Raw genomic sequence first — 16,639 nt, 5'->3', positions numbered from 1 at the left:
GAATCAGCTCTGGAACAGATGAGGGAATGTCAAACTTGTTGCCGATGCCCGCGGCTCAACACATCCGACACACGGATAAATGAGAAAATCTTCCTGGAGCCAGAACTATTTTGATGGAAAAGCGCGTACAGTACGGACAATATTAAAGAAAATGCCGATTAATTTTTGTGCTAAATGCATTTCATACTGTGGCAACAAAAGGGATCCTGGGCTCTCCAGTTTATAAACGCGCGCTCACCCACAGCGGCGCATTGGGTCTCCTCGCTGGACTGAACGCACGCGCGAAGTTCTCCTCAGAGAACCGCCGATTTAATGCATTCATTTACTCCTTTTGAATGCATGTAAGTGTTTTTAATATAGAATATATCGTCGGGATCGCGCGCATTGCATTGGAGATGTGAACATGGGACATGTGCTACGCGCGCTGGTCTGCACTCCTCTGGATATGTGTTGAACGACTTGGGGACGTTACGCATCGAATAATGATGTAAACGAGGAGTTTTATTAAGATGCACGTTTTCCAGGATCGTTGCATTAAGGATATCCATAGAGGACTTCGCGTTTTTATGCTTGTGCTGGATTTGAGGTACTTCCAATTGTCATCCGATCTCATACTTTCGCATCATTTAATATTTATCAAAATGCACATGCATGTGACACGAAAACTTTGTATTATTTTTAACGATTAATAAATAGTGCTGTTGAAATTATATAATTATTAGGGATTATTAAATGAGCTCTTAACGTGTGCTCCTGAGAGGTCAAAGAAACACAAATATTCTTTGAAAGTACACACACAAAAAAAATGGATTTGTTTGATTTAATTTGATCTCTTTTTTTGATTTGCAGTGACAAACAAACAAAAGGAATTTAATCCCTGTAGACTGAAAATGAACTCTAATTATAACAGTGCCGGATTTCATATGAAAGGGCCGTCGGTAGCTGTGGAGCCGATGATGGGTCCCCTAAATGAATCCCCTATGCAGGGACTCAACTTTGTCTCAAATAGAGACCAGTATGGATTCCAGACTCATGGCCACGGGGATATGCTCACGATGGGAGTTCAGCCACAACATCAACTCCACATGCAAGGACCGTTCAACCATCAAGCTCCTAACCACGAGCAGCATTCACATCTGTATCAGGACAGTGTCCCCTCTTGCCTGCATGGGGACAGACACATGGCTTTCAACAGCAGCAACGCAGGTCACCCGCATATGTTTGAAGGAGGGTTCAGTCAGCAGCTCGCAGAGGCGCAGTCACGAGAATGCATTTCACAGCAGCAGCATCAACAGAGAATGGCGGCCATGCCTGAGTTTCAACCACACGGCCATCCGAACGCTAACAATGCGGTTCCAGCTCCTTGTCTTCCACTAGACCAGTCACCGAACCGCGCCGCTTCGTTCCACGGCCTGCCGTCCTCGTCCCCCGAAACCCACAGACTTGAACATTACAGGCTTTTCCCACAGGGCAGGATGGCGGGATCCGAGCACTGTTTTCCCTGTGATCCTCTGACGGGGAATTTCGATATGACAGGATTCTCCACCCCGGATAATTCAGAGCACAAACTGCCCTATTGTGAAACGGGGAACCAAGTGGCAGGGGGTCCCTTTTCCACTTGCAATAGAACTGGTTCCCGAGGGCCAATGATGGGCGGCTCGAAAGTCGACCAGCAGCTACCTCAGCAAAACGTGTTTTCGGACCGATTCGGGAACAGAGGGAAAATTGATCCAGGGGTTAACGCTAGGCACCACCTCATGGCGCAGCAAAGACCCGGACCGGTTGCCAGGCAGAATCCCAGTTCCCCCGCACTTCCACGGTTTTATCACACGCCGGACTATGTCGCGAACAACGCGGACGTTCAAAGCGGTGGCCCGATGGTTCACGTTCAGCACGGCCACCTGGATCGGCCCATCCACAGACTGAATAACCACAACATGCATCCCTTTGGGGAGCCGGTGTTTGATGTCCCCCAACTTGCCCCGCAACCCCCACATCACCCTCACCTCAGCTCACTGCCTTATTTAAATATGGCGAAAAGGCCACGGTTTGATCTCCCAAATGGCTCTGCTGGAGAGAGTTGCAGCCCCCTAAGCAACAGCTTACATAATCGGCCCAATCTTGAGAGCCACCTCTCCCCCTCAGCTTTCCCCTCTCCCATGGGGGACTTCACATCTCATGTGACGGATGGGTTTCCATCAGGCCCCCTACCTTTGAGCTCCGGCCCTCAGCAGCAGCAGCAGCAGCAGCAACAACAACAGCAACGGCGGCAAAACGCAGCGATGATTATCAAACAAATGGCATCGAGAAGCCAGCAACAGAGAATGAGGCAACCCGACCTGCAACAGTTAAGTCTCCACGGGGACGTCACATCAAACGGCATGGTCTGCCGAGGCCCTCTGGGTAGTGTGTCTCAGTCCAATTTCGAGAAGAAGCATGCAAATTTTCACGGAAACTTTGACAGCCCCCACCTACCTCAAGAAAACTCATGGTTTCCCGAGCCACAACAGCATTGTAGAGAAACTAACACGCATGCCTTGGAGCAGGCGGAGAACGGACACAATATTATTTTTAGACAAGGCATCACAAGCATGGACATGCAGTCTTTGAATTCTCCCGGAGCGCATCATCCATTCGAGAATAATGTCAGCAATCCTCTGCAGATGCAGTCTCCTGATGAGAGCAACATGCAGTCGGACAGGAGGCCGGCTGAATTCGGAGGAATGGCGATGAGAAGGCAACACAGTTTCCCTCCTGGAGGGCCGAGTCAACAGGGAGCCCCCCAGAGCAATCCTCCAGGATTTAGCTCCTCTCCAGGGAACTATCCCGCCCATCCCGAGTACCTCTCCAGCCAGCACCTGTCAGTCAATAAGCTTGGGGCCCTCTCTTTGGGGAATTTGAACAAAGCCAGTACAAAAGACAGTGTGTTTGGCCAAAGCTGTCTGGCAGCTCTTTCCACGGCCTGCCAGAATATGATCGCCAGCCTTGGGGCCCCAAACCTCAATGTGACTTTTAATAAGAAAAGTCAAAATGAGGCCAAACGCAAAGCAGGTCAGGTTGAGCAGGACATAAATAGCAGTGGCAGTGGCGGCCCAGGGGCAGAGTATTTCCAGAGCAATGCTTCTCAGAATAGTCAAACGCCTTGCTCTGGGAATAACAACAACAATACGACGACAGGTCAAAGTGGTACGGGCCAGATGGCGAAAAGGGAAGCGAGCACCCTCTCCCCGAACGACAACATGGAGTCTGGGTGTGAGGGGAAAATGGCAACGGGCAAGGGGAGAGGGAAGAAGAGGCGAGACAGTGGGCACATCAGTCCCGGAAACTTCTCTCCTCCGTGCGGCGCTGGAAACCCCGTGGTGAGTCCGAGTCAGCAGGGTTCGGCTGTGGGCATCGGCTTGGAGAGCCGAGGGAAGACCCCGGAGAGGTCGCTGGTCTCCCCTTCTTTCGGGAAACCCGACCTCGCCACCTCAATGGACAGTGGAATTCAAAGCGTCGGCAAATCGGATGGCGTTTCACCGTGCATGGATTATTTAGACGAAGCGAGCCCAAACTACAGCACTGAGGACCCGAGGCCTTGCAGAGCGGGCGTGAAGTGTAACTCTGAAAACAGGGCGGGTTACAGCGACGCCCCGTGCATGGATCAGGTGCGGACGCCGCTGAGCAACACGGGCCAGGACGAGGTTCATCCTCTGGAGATTTTGCAGGCTCAGATCCAGTTGCAAAGGCAGCAGTTCAGCATCTCCGAGGACCAGCCGATGGGAGGGAAAGCGGGGAAAAAGGCCGAGTGCCAGGCCGGTCTGAACGGGGAGTGCGCCCTGGCCACGTCTAGCCCGGCCACAGGCAAGGGCTCGGTGAATACCATTGACCTTGACTCTCTCATGACAGAGCAACATGCCAACTGGTACGTCCCTGGAAACAAGGCTCTGATAGAGGACCCCAGTAATGAAAAGTGCCTGGGATTCTGGGATCGAGCACGGGGCCAGAGCGACAACAAAGAAGGTAAACTTCATTGACTTGCAGTGAGAGCTTGATGAATTGGTGTTTTTATGGACTGTTGAGTTTACTTTGATGGCTTAATGGTTGAATAATGAACAACCCAAGGTAGCTTAACCTCAGGCACAGGGACCCATTTACAACTAATCTGTCACCCAGAAGTGAGCTTTAATTAGCACACTTTAAAACACTCAGTCTTCAGCTGACAGAAAACAGGAAGCAAAATAATAATTAACCCACTGACAGCAGAGAAAGTTTGTTGGGCTCTGCAATTTGCAATACAAATTGCAATTTTATTAGAAATGTCATATAAATATGTGTGTGTGTGTGTGTGTGTGTGTGTGTGTGTGTGTGTGTGTGTGTGTGTGTGTGTGTGTGTGTGAAATTAGTAGCACTAGCAGGAGAAACCACTGATATTACTGTTATAGCAATAGTGATTAATAGTAGTATTAATATTCCTGCATTATTAAACATGCAAGTGACTACAGTAACCCTACATTTTAGGAGTTTAACATTATGCAAACTAAATGTTTTGACTCTTAAATTTTTATCTTGCACAGACAGGATCTTTAATTAAGATCTTAATAAGAGTGAAGTGCATTTAGATCTTAACTACAGATCCTTTTTTGTGTGTGTGTGTGTGTGTGTTTTAAATTTAAGTGCAAATAAACTGAAAACATTCAGTAAGGAGCAGTTTTATTCTGTAAACAGTGGAAATATGTCTCCAGTGTTTAATATGTTCAGTGTTTTTACCCCAGGCTTTCTTATGAAATTATTTACTAGAAACGTTACACGGCTGTTCAGATGTATTGTCAACGGTGTAAAATATCAGTCAAGAGCATCGTAGGTCACGCAGCTCCAGTTCCCTGAATTTCTCGTTGAATGCCACAGCAAAGACCATGGGTGTTATTGTGTTATTTTGGAAACAAACATTGTCTAAGGAGGTTTAGTGCAGCCAAGTTTGCCATTAATTTGACTACAGGCACGTTAGAGCTCGCAGTGGCGATATTAACCCTTGAGACCTGATAACAAACGTGGTGTTGTGAGAGTTAAACGCAGGCATCGGGCGCAAGGCCAAGATTCAATGTGGTTTTAACTCCAAATTCTCCTTTCTGTCACTTCATGCTTCTTGATTGGTCCCGTCGGTCCTGTAATTGCGCGCCGTCATCAGATATGTCATAATCAGACGTGTGGCATCATATTCATGAGGGGATGTGTTTGATTTTCTGGAGGGTCGACATTATTTTCTTTTTACAGGAATATCTCGAGCGCTTGTAACTTAAAACTTCCAAAAGCTTTGACAACAGCCAGTTGCACGGTATTCCCTTCACAACAAACACACCAGAGACCACAGATCTGTTTTATGCATTTATCTCTATTTCCATCTTTTGCACGGGGTATTGAGTTTTGTTTTATAAAAAAAAAAAAAAAAAGACATGTTTTTTCAGAAATGCAGTAGCCTTATCTCGACTTTTTGCATCACTTTAGCTGTTTGTATTTTGTTATACACTCTAAAAACTGCTGGGTTGTGTTAACCCAATTTTGGGTCAAATATGGACTAACCCAACGTTGGGTTAAAAAATGCACTTTAAAAATGGACAAATTGCATTTTGGACAAAATCAAAAATGGACAAAAATGCAATTTAAAAATTGACAAATTGCATTGGTTACATTAAAAATGTAAACCAACGGCTGGGTTTGTCCATTTTTAAATTGAATTTTTAACCCAACGTTGGGTTAGTCCATATTTGACCCAACATTGGGTTAACACAACCCAGCATTTTTTAGAGTGTATGCTTTTTATTTTTATTTTATATTTATATGTGTGTGTGTGTGTGTATATATGAAGAGTTCAGATGCAAAAGCCTCTAAGTGCCATCTGAAATTTTCTTCTAGAATGATCATTTTTATCAAGCTTGTATATTTAAGTTCAGCAATTTCACTTAAATGGCAATGCAAATTACCTATTAATTGTCATTTAAGTGAAATTACTGAACTTAAATTCATTCTAGAAGACAATTTCAGATGGCACTTAGAGGCTTTTGCATCTGAGCTCTTCATATATATATATATAGATATATACACACCTTTTTGTAAAAAAAATAAAAATAAATTCCATCATTACCAGCTAAATAAAGATATTTTATCATTTAAAAACTGCAATAATTTCAGGAGCGTGATCTTGACCAAATCTAGAACAGATGTAAGTTGCCAAAAAAAAGAAGCATGCTATCAGAATGCAGTCCGATCAAAAAGTCCTAGCTATCTCCAACTCTGAGCGTTTTTTTGTTTTGTTTTTTTTTTCTCACTATTTTGCCTAATAAATGGAGAAGGTTGTCAGATGCTGTCGGATATTCTGACAGCTTTGTGGCTCTGAGAATAAACACTAAAAGGCCAGAACAGACAGAAAACAAAGGAGAAGATGCAATGGTCTCCTGGGAGAGCGACTCAGAACAACACTCCAGAAACACAGGTATAGGGATGCGTTTTGTGAGGAAGGGACGTCAGTGATGTGAGGAGAAAAGAGGGCTTGATATCTGTGTGCAAAATGTGAGCAAACAGTGTACACTCCAAACGCTGTGTAACTTGCAGGTCCTTTGCAAAATTACGCTTTGAACGTTCTTCCCTGTTTGTCAGGAAAGCTAGATATCTCAGTGGCTCTGTTAAAAACACATTTGTAAGGCAAGTGTGCAAGTTGCATATCCTAAAATAACCATCCATAGCTTTGAAGGTTTTCTCTCATCTATCATAAGCACTCGGTTGTCTTCATCTGTTGTAATTGTGGTCGTCATTTGCATACAGTACGGGGCTGTTTCTAATTAAATTCATTCAGCTAATATCTCCCGTTTGCGTGATCGATAGCAATGTGAGCGTTGCATGTGCAGATGCACACCTTTTTTGTGGGAGTGTTTGTTTGCCGAGCGGAATTAATTAGTGTCTTCTCGTGTCCGTGTGATACACTGCATTTTTCCGTGAGGAATGTCAGGGCGAAAACGAGAAGAAGAAAAAACATGGTCTTGTCTTGGCATGTATTGAATTCCGCTTTAGCATTTTGTCAAGGGACAGGCCTGTATCGTCAGACGCATCACTTTGATTTGTGCATCATCTCTCCATGCTAAACATTGAGGAGAAGTTGACCTAAAAATATAATAATTCTCTCACTGTTTACTCACCAGCCCTGTGTGATGATTAGGTTACACTTTATTTTAAGCTGTCTGTGTTACAGTGTAATCATACATTTGAGTCGTAACACTTTATTTTACAGTGTCCTTGTTACATTTGTTACATGTACTTACTATAGTAATAACTGTAAATTATGCATAATTACATGCAACTAACCCTCAACCAAACCCTAACCCTATAGTAAGTGCATGCAGTTGCTTAATATTACTCAGTACTTAAATATATAATTACACTGTAACAATGACAGTGTAACCTAATAGTAACTACATGTAACGTGTGTAACAGACACTGTAAATTAAAGTGTTACCTAATATTTTTATTATTATGTGAAGCACAAAAGGAGATATTATGAAGAATGTCCAAGCTGCTATTTTCCATAAAATCAAAAATGCATGGTGATTTTTTTATTTATTATTATTATTAAATAACGCCAAGCCACGACATAAAAGTGCTATAATCCATCACTGAAAATTCCCATTAAAACTCTATATTTTAATATTTTATCACCCAGCTGTAATGCAACTAAAATGTTTTTAAGATATTATAAACATTAACATCACGATTTTCTGTAAAGCTGCTCTGAAACGGATTTATCGGATTTATCGAGGCAAAAGACACAGTTAATAGTGAGAATTTAACCCTATAATCTAAACCCGAATAATATTTGAATAAAGGGTAAAGATGGCAATTTTTCTTAAGCCAGACTTTATTTTGGCCACTACTGTATACTGTGTTTCCGAAACGATAGTAACTACATATAACAATAGTAACTACATGTAACGTGTGTAACAGACACTGTAAATTAAAGTGTTACCTAATATTATTATTATTATTATTATGTGAAGCACAAAAGGAGACATTAGGAAGAATGTCCAAGCTGCTATTTTCCATAAAATCAAAAATGCATGGTGATTTTTTTATTTTTTTATTATTAAATAACGCCAAGCTACGACATGAAAGTGCTATAATCTATCACTGAAAATTCCCATCAAAACTCTATATTTTAATATTTTATCAAACCAGCTGTAATGCAACTAAAATGTTTTAAAGATATTATAAACATTAACATCACGATTTTCTGTAAAGCTGCTCTGAAACGGATTTATCGAGGCAAAAGACATAGTTAATAGTGAGAACTGAACCCTATAATCTAAACCCGAATAATATTTGAATAAAGGGTAAAGATGGCAATTTTTCTTAAGCCAGACTTTATTTTGGCCACTACTGTATACTGTGTTTCCGAAACGATAGTAACTACATATAACAATAGTAACTACATGTAACGTGTGTAACAGACACTGTAAATTAAAGTGTTACCTAATATTATTATTATTATTATTATGTGAAGCACAAAAGGAGACATTAGGAAGAATGTCCAAGCTGCTATTTTCCATAAAATCTTCTTTTTTTATTATTATTATTATTAATAAATAACGCCAAGCTACGACATAAAAGTGCTATAATCCATCACTGAAAATTCCCATCAAAACTCTCTATATTTTAATATTTTATCACCCAGCTGTAATGCAACTAAAATGTTTTAAAGATATTATAAACATTAACATCACGATTTTCTGTAAAGCTGCTCTGAAACGGATTTATCGAGGCAAAAGTTAATAGTGAGAATTGAACCCTATAATCTAAACCCTAATAATATTTGAATAAAGGGTAAAGATTTTGGCCACTACTGTATACTGTGTTTCCGAAACGATATGCAAATACATTTAATTTCTAGTCAACATTTCGGTAATTTAACGCAATAATGTCGCAGGGGAAGATTTGTGTGTTTAACAGAAGTTAATTTACATAGCACTTTTTCACAACTCGAATTGTTTCAAAGCAGCTTTACAGAACATGCTTGTTTCAGTGTTACAATTAAAATAAGTTTAAAAATGAGTAAAAAAAAAAAAAAAAAAAAAATTGTGTTTAAAAACCCCCCCCAAAGTGCTTTAAACGCCCAGAACCGTTACGGCTAGATCATCCCAGAGCCAAGATGCAGATTTTCCGTGTCACCTCATATGTTGTTGTACTCATACGTGTCTCGAAGATCATTAATGTTTCTTCTTAGCCACCCCACCCACAGAAACATAAACCAACAAGTTTCTCCCCCCCTCGTTTCGTGAGTGAGCAGAGCCTGCCTGTGAACGGCGTATGGAGCAGAAGGGTGTTGCTTTTCCATGCGTAGGCTTTAGTGCATGTGTTTCGCTGGCCAAGAGAACCCGTCTAAGAGCCAGACAGAGCAGTCAGCCATCCAGACAGACTGGGCCCCACAGCTGGCCCTCGTTCCCAGTCCTTCCCCTCTTCCAGATTCAGGCCCGGCGCTCATGAAGGCGATCCCTGTCCACGGGTGAGGGGGGGAATCGGCCCCGGGGCTCTGATGTGAAACTCCTTTAGTGCTCTGGGCCCTCGAAAACTGTGAAAAGCTCTTTCATATCCCTTGGCCGGGGTCCCGCGCTCTCTTTAGAATATTTTAGAATAATTTCATTCTAATTTGTCAATGGAAATTCAAACCATATAACAGCATATAAAAACAGGTTCTAGAGGGACTAGTTTATGTAAAAGAGCGTGCGGGTGCCAAGCTATTTCCACGCTCTTGTGTGGGGAGGAACCCACTGCGTTCCCCCGCAGTTCTGCTGGCTGCCGTTGAGAGACCCGCGATATAAGCGCTTAACAATGATATGGACACAATCCTGGCGTTTGAGTAATGAAGTCTGCACTGTCGGGGGATGATTTGCACGAAGATGAGAACAGTTCTGGCGGAAATTAACGGTTACGTGCGTAAAAAAAAGAGAGTTTGAAGAGTATCCTGGCTGCTCTTTTCCATGTGAAGTGAACTGTGAACGGGCACTTGGAGTAAAAAGTGGCCAAAAGGGATATTGAAAAATTGTTCTGTTTCCATCAAATTATGAGGAAATATGAGGGAAGAACGAGACCCTGAACTTGGTTGAGGTAATTATCTAAAAAAAAAAAAAAAAAAAAAAATTATCTGGCAAACTACAGCTAGAAAAAGAATGCATAGAAAAACAAAAAGCTCACTGACTATAATATGATCAATTCATATTTTGTTGGTTCTCGCTTGTTTTTGCACGTGTTCGTAATTTCTTTAATATGACAGTTTGGCCTAAAAGTGTCACGCCATTTGTCATTTGAGTTACATAACAAATAAAACAATCGACAACTACGCAATATGCTTAGAGAAAATCTGGTAACGCTTTCGTTTAGGGTCCAATTCTCACTCATATTTCCGGGATATTGTCTGTTTATTAGTACTTATAAAGCACTTATTCTGCATGATCATATTCTACATCCCTTAATCCACTCAATACATAAACTTACAAACTATAATAAGCAGTAATTAGGAGGTTATTGAGGCATAAGTTGTTGTTAATAGTTATTTAACAGTGAGAATTGGATTGGACTCTAATATAAAGTGTGACCGAAATTTTTATTTAATATTTGAATAAAGGGTAAAGATTTTCACAATTTTCAAGTCACATCAGTGTGTTTAAGTCACATTTTATTATTACATTCAGAAATGATTTTCTGAAATACCAGAAAATGTAATGTTTTCAAACATTATAAACACTATATAAACTTGTATTTTGGTTCCCTTCAATCCACAACAGATCCTTTAAGTTTAACAGAATTCACAACAAACAGGAATGAAAAATAAATGGTTATACTTTATTTTAAGGTGACGTACAATAGTAATAACAGTAAATTGTGCATAATTACAAGTAACTAACCCTAAAGCATAGTTAACATAGTTAATGCATATTACTCAGTACTTATTTGAGGAAGTACAATGTAACTTTGTCATCTTAACATGAAGTGTAACCAAATATAATCAAGCAAAATTCATTCTCAACCAATTTATTTAAAGCGAAACTGTGGGAAATGTGCATTTCAGATAAACGTGCGTACAGATGTGCAGTTTGCACATGTTTTGCTATGCTTGACATTAATTACATTAAATAAGTCGCTCTGGAAGTCACAGACTTGTATAAAATGACTTGTATTTCAGAAATATAAGTGTGCAAATCATTTTAGAGCTTTCATCATATGGAAAAGACTGGCCGGGATATGAGAGAAGACTCAATTGAAGTCACTGAAATGTGTCAACCTTGCGTATGTTTAATCCTAAGCATTAGTAATGTGATTTTAATAAGTTTTTCCCTTGTGTCTCCTCACAGGACATGGGTAGGAGCGCTCCTCTGATGGCTCTCCTTAGCGTATTACTGAAGAAAAAAAAAGGTAAGACAATCAAATCTATCAGATATATCAATCACTCCGGTTTCAGAAGTGTTTTTTAAAAAAAAAGGAATTGATGACTTTTAACATGAGCTCTTGAGGTTAAGTGATGTTTGCTGGTGTGATTTCATATTCGTGAGCAAAAATTAGTGTGTTTACTAGCCAAATTCTAAGAGAGTGATCCACCAATCAGAGAACGCACTGTTACCATGGAAACAGAATTTGCTCCAAAAAAGCTGATCAGTCGCCGCCCACTCCCATGAAGCACTGCGGATGATGTAATCGAGTCCGCCTCCTCACACTCTAAAACTACTTATATATCGGAATATTTTGCAATAAACATAAAATATAATGATTTAAAACATACTGATTACGATATATTTACAAGTACATATGTTGTGCATAATACATTTTATAATAATGTTACGTAAGAGATACTATTATAGTTTCTATTAATAATTTGAGTTCGTTTTATTTATATATTTTCTGTTTTAGTTTTAATTTTAGTTGAAGTTTTATGTTTTTGTCATTTTTATCTATTAAGTTTTTATTTCAGTTTTAATTTTATTTTGGTACATCAAATTAAACTAAATGATTATGAGAAATATTTATTTCTATTTAATGTATTTAATGTTTAAATTTATAGATATATATATATATTTTTTTTTTTTGGTAACTAATAACCCTGATATGATTATAAAATATTTAGTTTTATACTAATAATAAATAATTTAAGTCAATAGCTTTATATTGCACCAATGTTTTCATCATTCGCAGTGCATTATGGGATATGTAATTGCGTTCAATCAGCGTTTGTAATATCATGGTTCATCTCAGATCTTGTTGATTTGCTTCAAGGCTTAAACTCTTAATTTTATTATGAAATGAGAAAACGACTTCAGGAACGAAGGCCACGATCTGCACCGACTCGCTTAATTTCCACGGAGCGATCCGCAGACGCGGTGCCATCTGTCTCCCGCCGCTCGAGCGCCGGCTCCCGTCGATATTCCCGCGAGCCGGCGGCGGCGACTCCATGGCGACGGGGTGATTGACATGTGTCGCGTCTCTCCACAGGTGCTGCTCGATCTCGCGGTGAGGGTGGGGGTGGGACCTGGAGGAAACCACCCGCGGTGTCCGGAAAACCTCGGGACGCGGGGATGGGGGTGGGATGAGGGGCCCCTGCTGTTCCTCTCACTTCCAGATGCGACTTAAACTCATCCAGAACAACTCCAACCACTTTGGGACCTCGCTGGCTGCTTTCCGTAACTGTAAGGATGATGATGATGGCTGGCTTGGTGTTTTCCAGCAGTAATTGGATACTTTTTTTTTTTTTACTAGCCCCAGAGAAGCCGCAAAGCTCTCCGGGTGTCCGTAGAGCAAGTCTTCGGGCCAACAAAACCTCTGTAGATTGACTGGAGAGAGGAGAGACAATGGGATACAGGAAATACACAAGCACACCAGACTGGAATCTTGGACAGCGAGGCTCAATTGCTTTTAGTGTATTTTTATCTTCTAAATCCGTTTTTGTTTTTTTGTTTTGCTGGGATTACCTCATTTTTTTTTTAAGACTTGCAAGTGAGGGTTTAACTAGTTAGTACAAGAGCATCCCGCTCTCTCTATAAATATTTATTATCCCTGTTTGTTCAACAAAGCTCCTTTACCGGTGTCCAACGGAGAGCGTCTTTTTCGGTTATGTTATGATTTAGAACTCCTCGGAATTCCCAGTAAAGACAGAATTCCGTCCCACGGGTTCTAAAGCTTCCCGTTCTCCGAGGTCTCCAGCACAGTCTCCATGTGTCTGTGGTGGGTCAACCTTTTGACTTTAAAAGGCCAGTGGGGGTTCTGTCCTCTCCCTACTGTTTTTGGAAATTTGATATTCACCCTGAGAACATCCCTTTGTGACCCGCCTGGCCGGCATCGGAATGCCATTGTTTCAAGTCGAAACTCTCCTTTGCTTGGGTTTTCCCTCTTTTACCAAGCCTCCATTGAGACCCTGAGCTTCCCTCTGCCTTTAAACCAACTGATGGTGAATATGTTTAGTCGGAATTGGCAGGCTATTCAAGCGAGGACAATGGTTGAAGACAAAAGACTTTCCTTTTAAGAAAATGGGTTTTCTTCTGGAGAGAAAAAGGTCTTTAACCAATTTTTTGGTCTTCGACACCTCTCTGTTTCCTTGTTCTACCTCCTTTCTCCGTTTTTTTTTTCTTTCATTATTGTGATATACACGAAGCTTAAAGTGAAGTTATTTGTGCCCGCAGAGTTTTTTTTTGTTGTTGTTGTAAATAACCTGTATATTATGAATCACTTATTAACAATAAATATGTTGTAAATTATGCCTTTTCCTCCGAATGTTCTGTTCTGAAACCTCAGCTGTCATCTCATTAAATATTTTCCTATGAATTGTGGCGTTCTTCCCGTGAGAGAAGCTAAATTAGCACGCTCCGTCTGTAGCGAGGGCTACCGCTTCAAGGTCCTAAATTGTTTTAAGCGTTTTCTGTATGATTAGATCCATTTTTGTTTGATTAAGGGGGCACCGGGTTCGAGATATGCCTGAGAAATGCCTTCTTTATGTTTACCCTGAACTAATCTTAAACAGTGGGAAAATAGTTTCAACTGGGAGCGAGAGAGAGAGAGAGAGAGAGAGAGGAGTCAAACGAGGAGACTGTTTGTGAAATGCTCGGCTACAAATCTCCAGTGGTTTGGACGGGCTTGGAGACTGCTGAAGTCTCTGGAGTATTGATCGTGATTACTCCGGTATTCTTTACGTAAATCATTGCTTATTGATAGTGGAACTCGTTCAAGGATGTGAAGTCAAATTTTGAGCGTACAGTGCAATAGTTATCGTGTTTGCAAATCATCTACGGGCCGTTTCCAAACCTCACGTTTTCCTAGAAGAATGTATAATGTGCATGTGTACGCATTACACTGAGAAGATGTTATAGTAAACTGGTTTTCTTTTAAGGACACATATTGAACAGAAACACTATATTGAAATGCAGTAATATTAACATGAACTGCACAGGCCCCAGAGGAATATGCACAATTATTAATATGGAATAAACAACTTTGTAAATGCATAAACATCAGCAGAAGTGTGAGCTACCAGCCGAATACTTGAAACAAACACCGGACACTGTGTAACATGACCAAAAAAAATGTGTGTGTGTATATTAATGGATGGTCACACTTTAGTTGAGGGTCCAATTCACACTATTTACCACTTTTGCCTCAATAAACTCCTAATTACTGCTTATTAATAGTCAGTAAGGTAGTTGTTAAGTTTAGGTATTGGGTGGATTAAGGGATGTGGAATATGATCATGCAGAATAAGACAATAATATGTGCTTTATAAGTACTAATAAATTGGACCCTAAACTAAAGTGTTACCATCTTGCATGCATGACTTTAAACGATTAAAAGATCATTTAGATGGTGTTTTTTCTCTCTTTTACAAGTTGATAATACTCATTTTATTTGCCTAACTATGCATCATTATATAATAAGTTGCCTTTTGCTGTTAATAATCAGACCTGCAACAGATTTTTTTTTTGTTGCACTTTATTTTACAGTACGCGTACTTACAGTGTACTTACTCAAGAAAGTACTATACCAGGGGTTTAGGTGTAGATTCAGGTTTAGTACCTAGCTATAACCCAGTGATTGTAATTGCTATATGTACATAAAATAAATTGCAACCAAAAAAAAAAATCATAATTTATTTTTTGGTTGTTGAGATATGAGAAATGCCACATAAATGCAACAAAAACTCATGCATGAAACCAGATAAATGCTACGTTTCAGTTGCGATGTCACAGTGTTGTATCATCAGTCGTGTGTTTTGTGCCCTTTACACGTCTTTGATATTTGCGTCTCTGTTGCAGCGCGAGGAGTCAATACCGCTGCGATCCTGATTCCCAAGTGTGACGCACCGTCTCAGAGACGGAATCTCTAACAGGAAACGCAGTCTGAAAAATGTCCTAGTGCAGTTAGGCCGAAGGTGCATTTTCTTTGGCTGGCGCCAGACATTCTTGCTCTTGTTTTTCCAATTTACTGGAGCTACAGTGAGACAGTTTTCCCATTTGGAGATGACTGCAAACCTCTGCTTTTACAATTGTTGATTATCATTATGAGAGCTGCTTTTACTACAAACTCATTTGGTTTTCGGCGTTGCATCAGTCATCGACAGCATGAATTTGTCGATTTAAAAGCACAGACAAGACGAGTTTATAAGCGCTTAAATTAGATCTGCACATTTTAAGAGTTGGGTTCGATCGATCGCTCAGCGTTTTAATTAATCCGCCCTCCTGATGTCATTACGTCTCACTTAAGCTTATTAAAAACTGATTTGATTTGTCCAGCATCCAACATTAAGCCGTTTGGCTCTTCCAGGCAAGATAGCGCTCGCGACGCATGTTTGTTTAAGACGCCAATCGCTTTGCCGTTCCCCAGCGCGTGTTTTGGCCGGAGCTCGACCACATGGTTTAGTCCTCACATACATGTTAATATGCAACACAAGTGGCTCTAAAATTGCAGGCCTTTGAGAGCTTTGACAGTCTGTGCATTCATTCAGTCCCAAAGCAGGTTTTCCTATTCATCTCCCCTCACAGAGGAACACCATGGTGGGGCTGCTGGAGAACGGGAGAGAAAGTGGAGGAGGAGGAGGAGGAGAAGGAGGGGTATCTAAGCCCAGCTTGGCTTCAAGAATGGGATTCAGCAATTGGTGTGCAAATGGCAGTGTCTCCCACAGTCCAGCGATCCCCAAGGAGCCCAACAGTGGAGGGCCACTGGCTTGGGTCTCTTGTCTGTCCTCTGAATTTTTCATAGGTCAGCCTTCACAATGCACACTTAAATAGCTGGGCAGAGCCGATGGAAATCAGCATAGAGAGAGAAAGAGGGGGAAAATCTACCCCCCACCCCTTGAACAATGGGAATAAACAAAGATTTTGCTATCTTTTTAAAGAGAGCTCATCCAAAAGCAAGCTGCCTGAAAAGAGAGAGACGTTTCTTCTTCAGGAGAGCATGAGGAAAAGGGGGATGGAGAGGATCTCTTGTGCTTGGGAATGCTTCGCAATCTTTATAATTTTTTTCTTTCGGTCCCCGTTAGGGTGGACGCGTACCCGGGTCGTCTGAAACTTCCTTTTGTTTGCGCTCTATGGGCCGAGGAACCCGGTGGCATTGGCCGCTTCAGGCTGCTTGGATTCACTTAACG

The 16,639-nt window shown here is 41.1% G+C and overlaps 1 protein-coding gene across 1 annotated transcript; it reads left to right on the top strand.

The window, feature by feature from the left end:
* Positions 1–13,763, top strand: mn1a (meningioma 1a). Its single transcript, XM_084399812.1, has 4 exons — positions 1–586; positions 850–4,002; positions 11,373–11,433; positions 12,505–13,763. Exons 2-3 carry the CDS (start codon positions 891–893, stop codon positions 11,381–11,383), a joined length of 3,123 nt encoding a protein of 1,040 aa, XP_084255938.1. The 5' UTR covers positions 1–586; positions 850–890; the 3' UTR covers positions 11,384–11,433; positions 12,505–13,763.
* The last annotated feature ends 2,876 nt before the right edge of the window (positions 13,764–16,639 follow it).

Source organism: Rutilus rutilus (genome assembly GCF_951802725.1).
Source record: "Rutilus rutilus genome assembly, chromosome: 25".
NCBI classification, from domain to species: Eukaryota; Metazoa; Chordata; class Actinopteri; order Cypriniformes; family Leuciscidae; genus Rutilus; species Rutilus rutilus.
The sequence above is the reverse complement of the archived record's forward strand: the minus strand, read 5'-3'. Positions and strand labels throughout refer to the sequence as shown.

Excerpts from the sequence above, each read along its gene's own strand:
- mn1a (XM_084399812.1), top strand. The coding sequence starts at position 891 with ATGAACTCTAATTATAACAGTGCCGGATTTCATATGAAAGGGCCGTCG.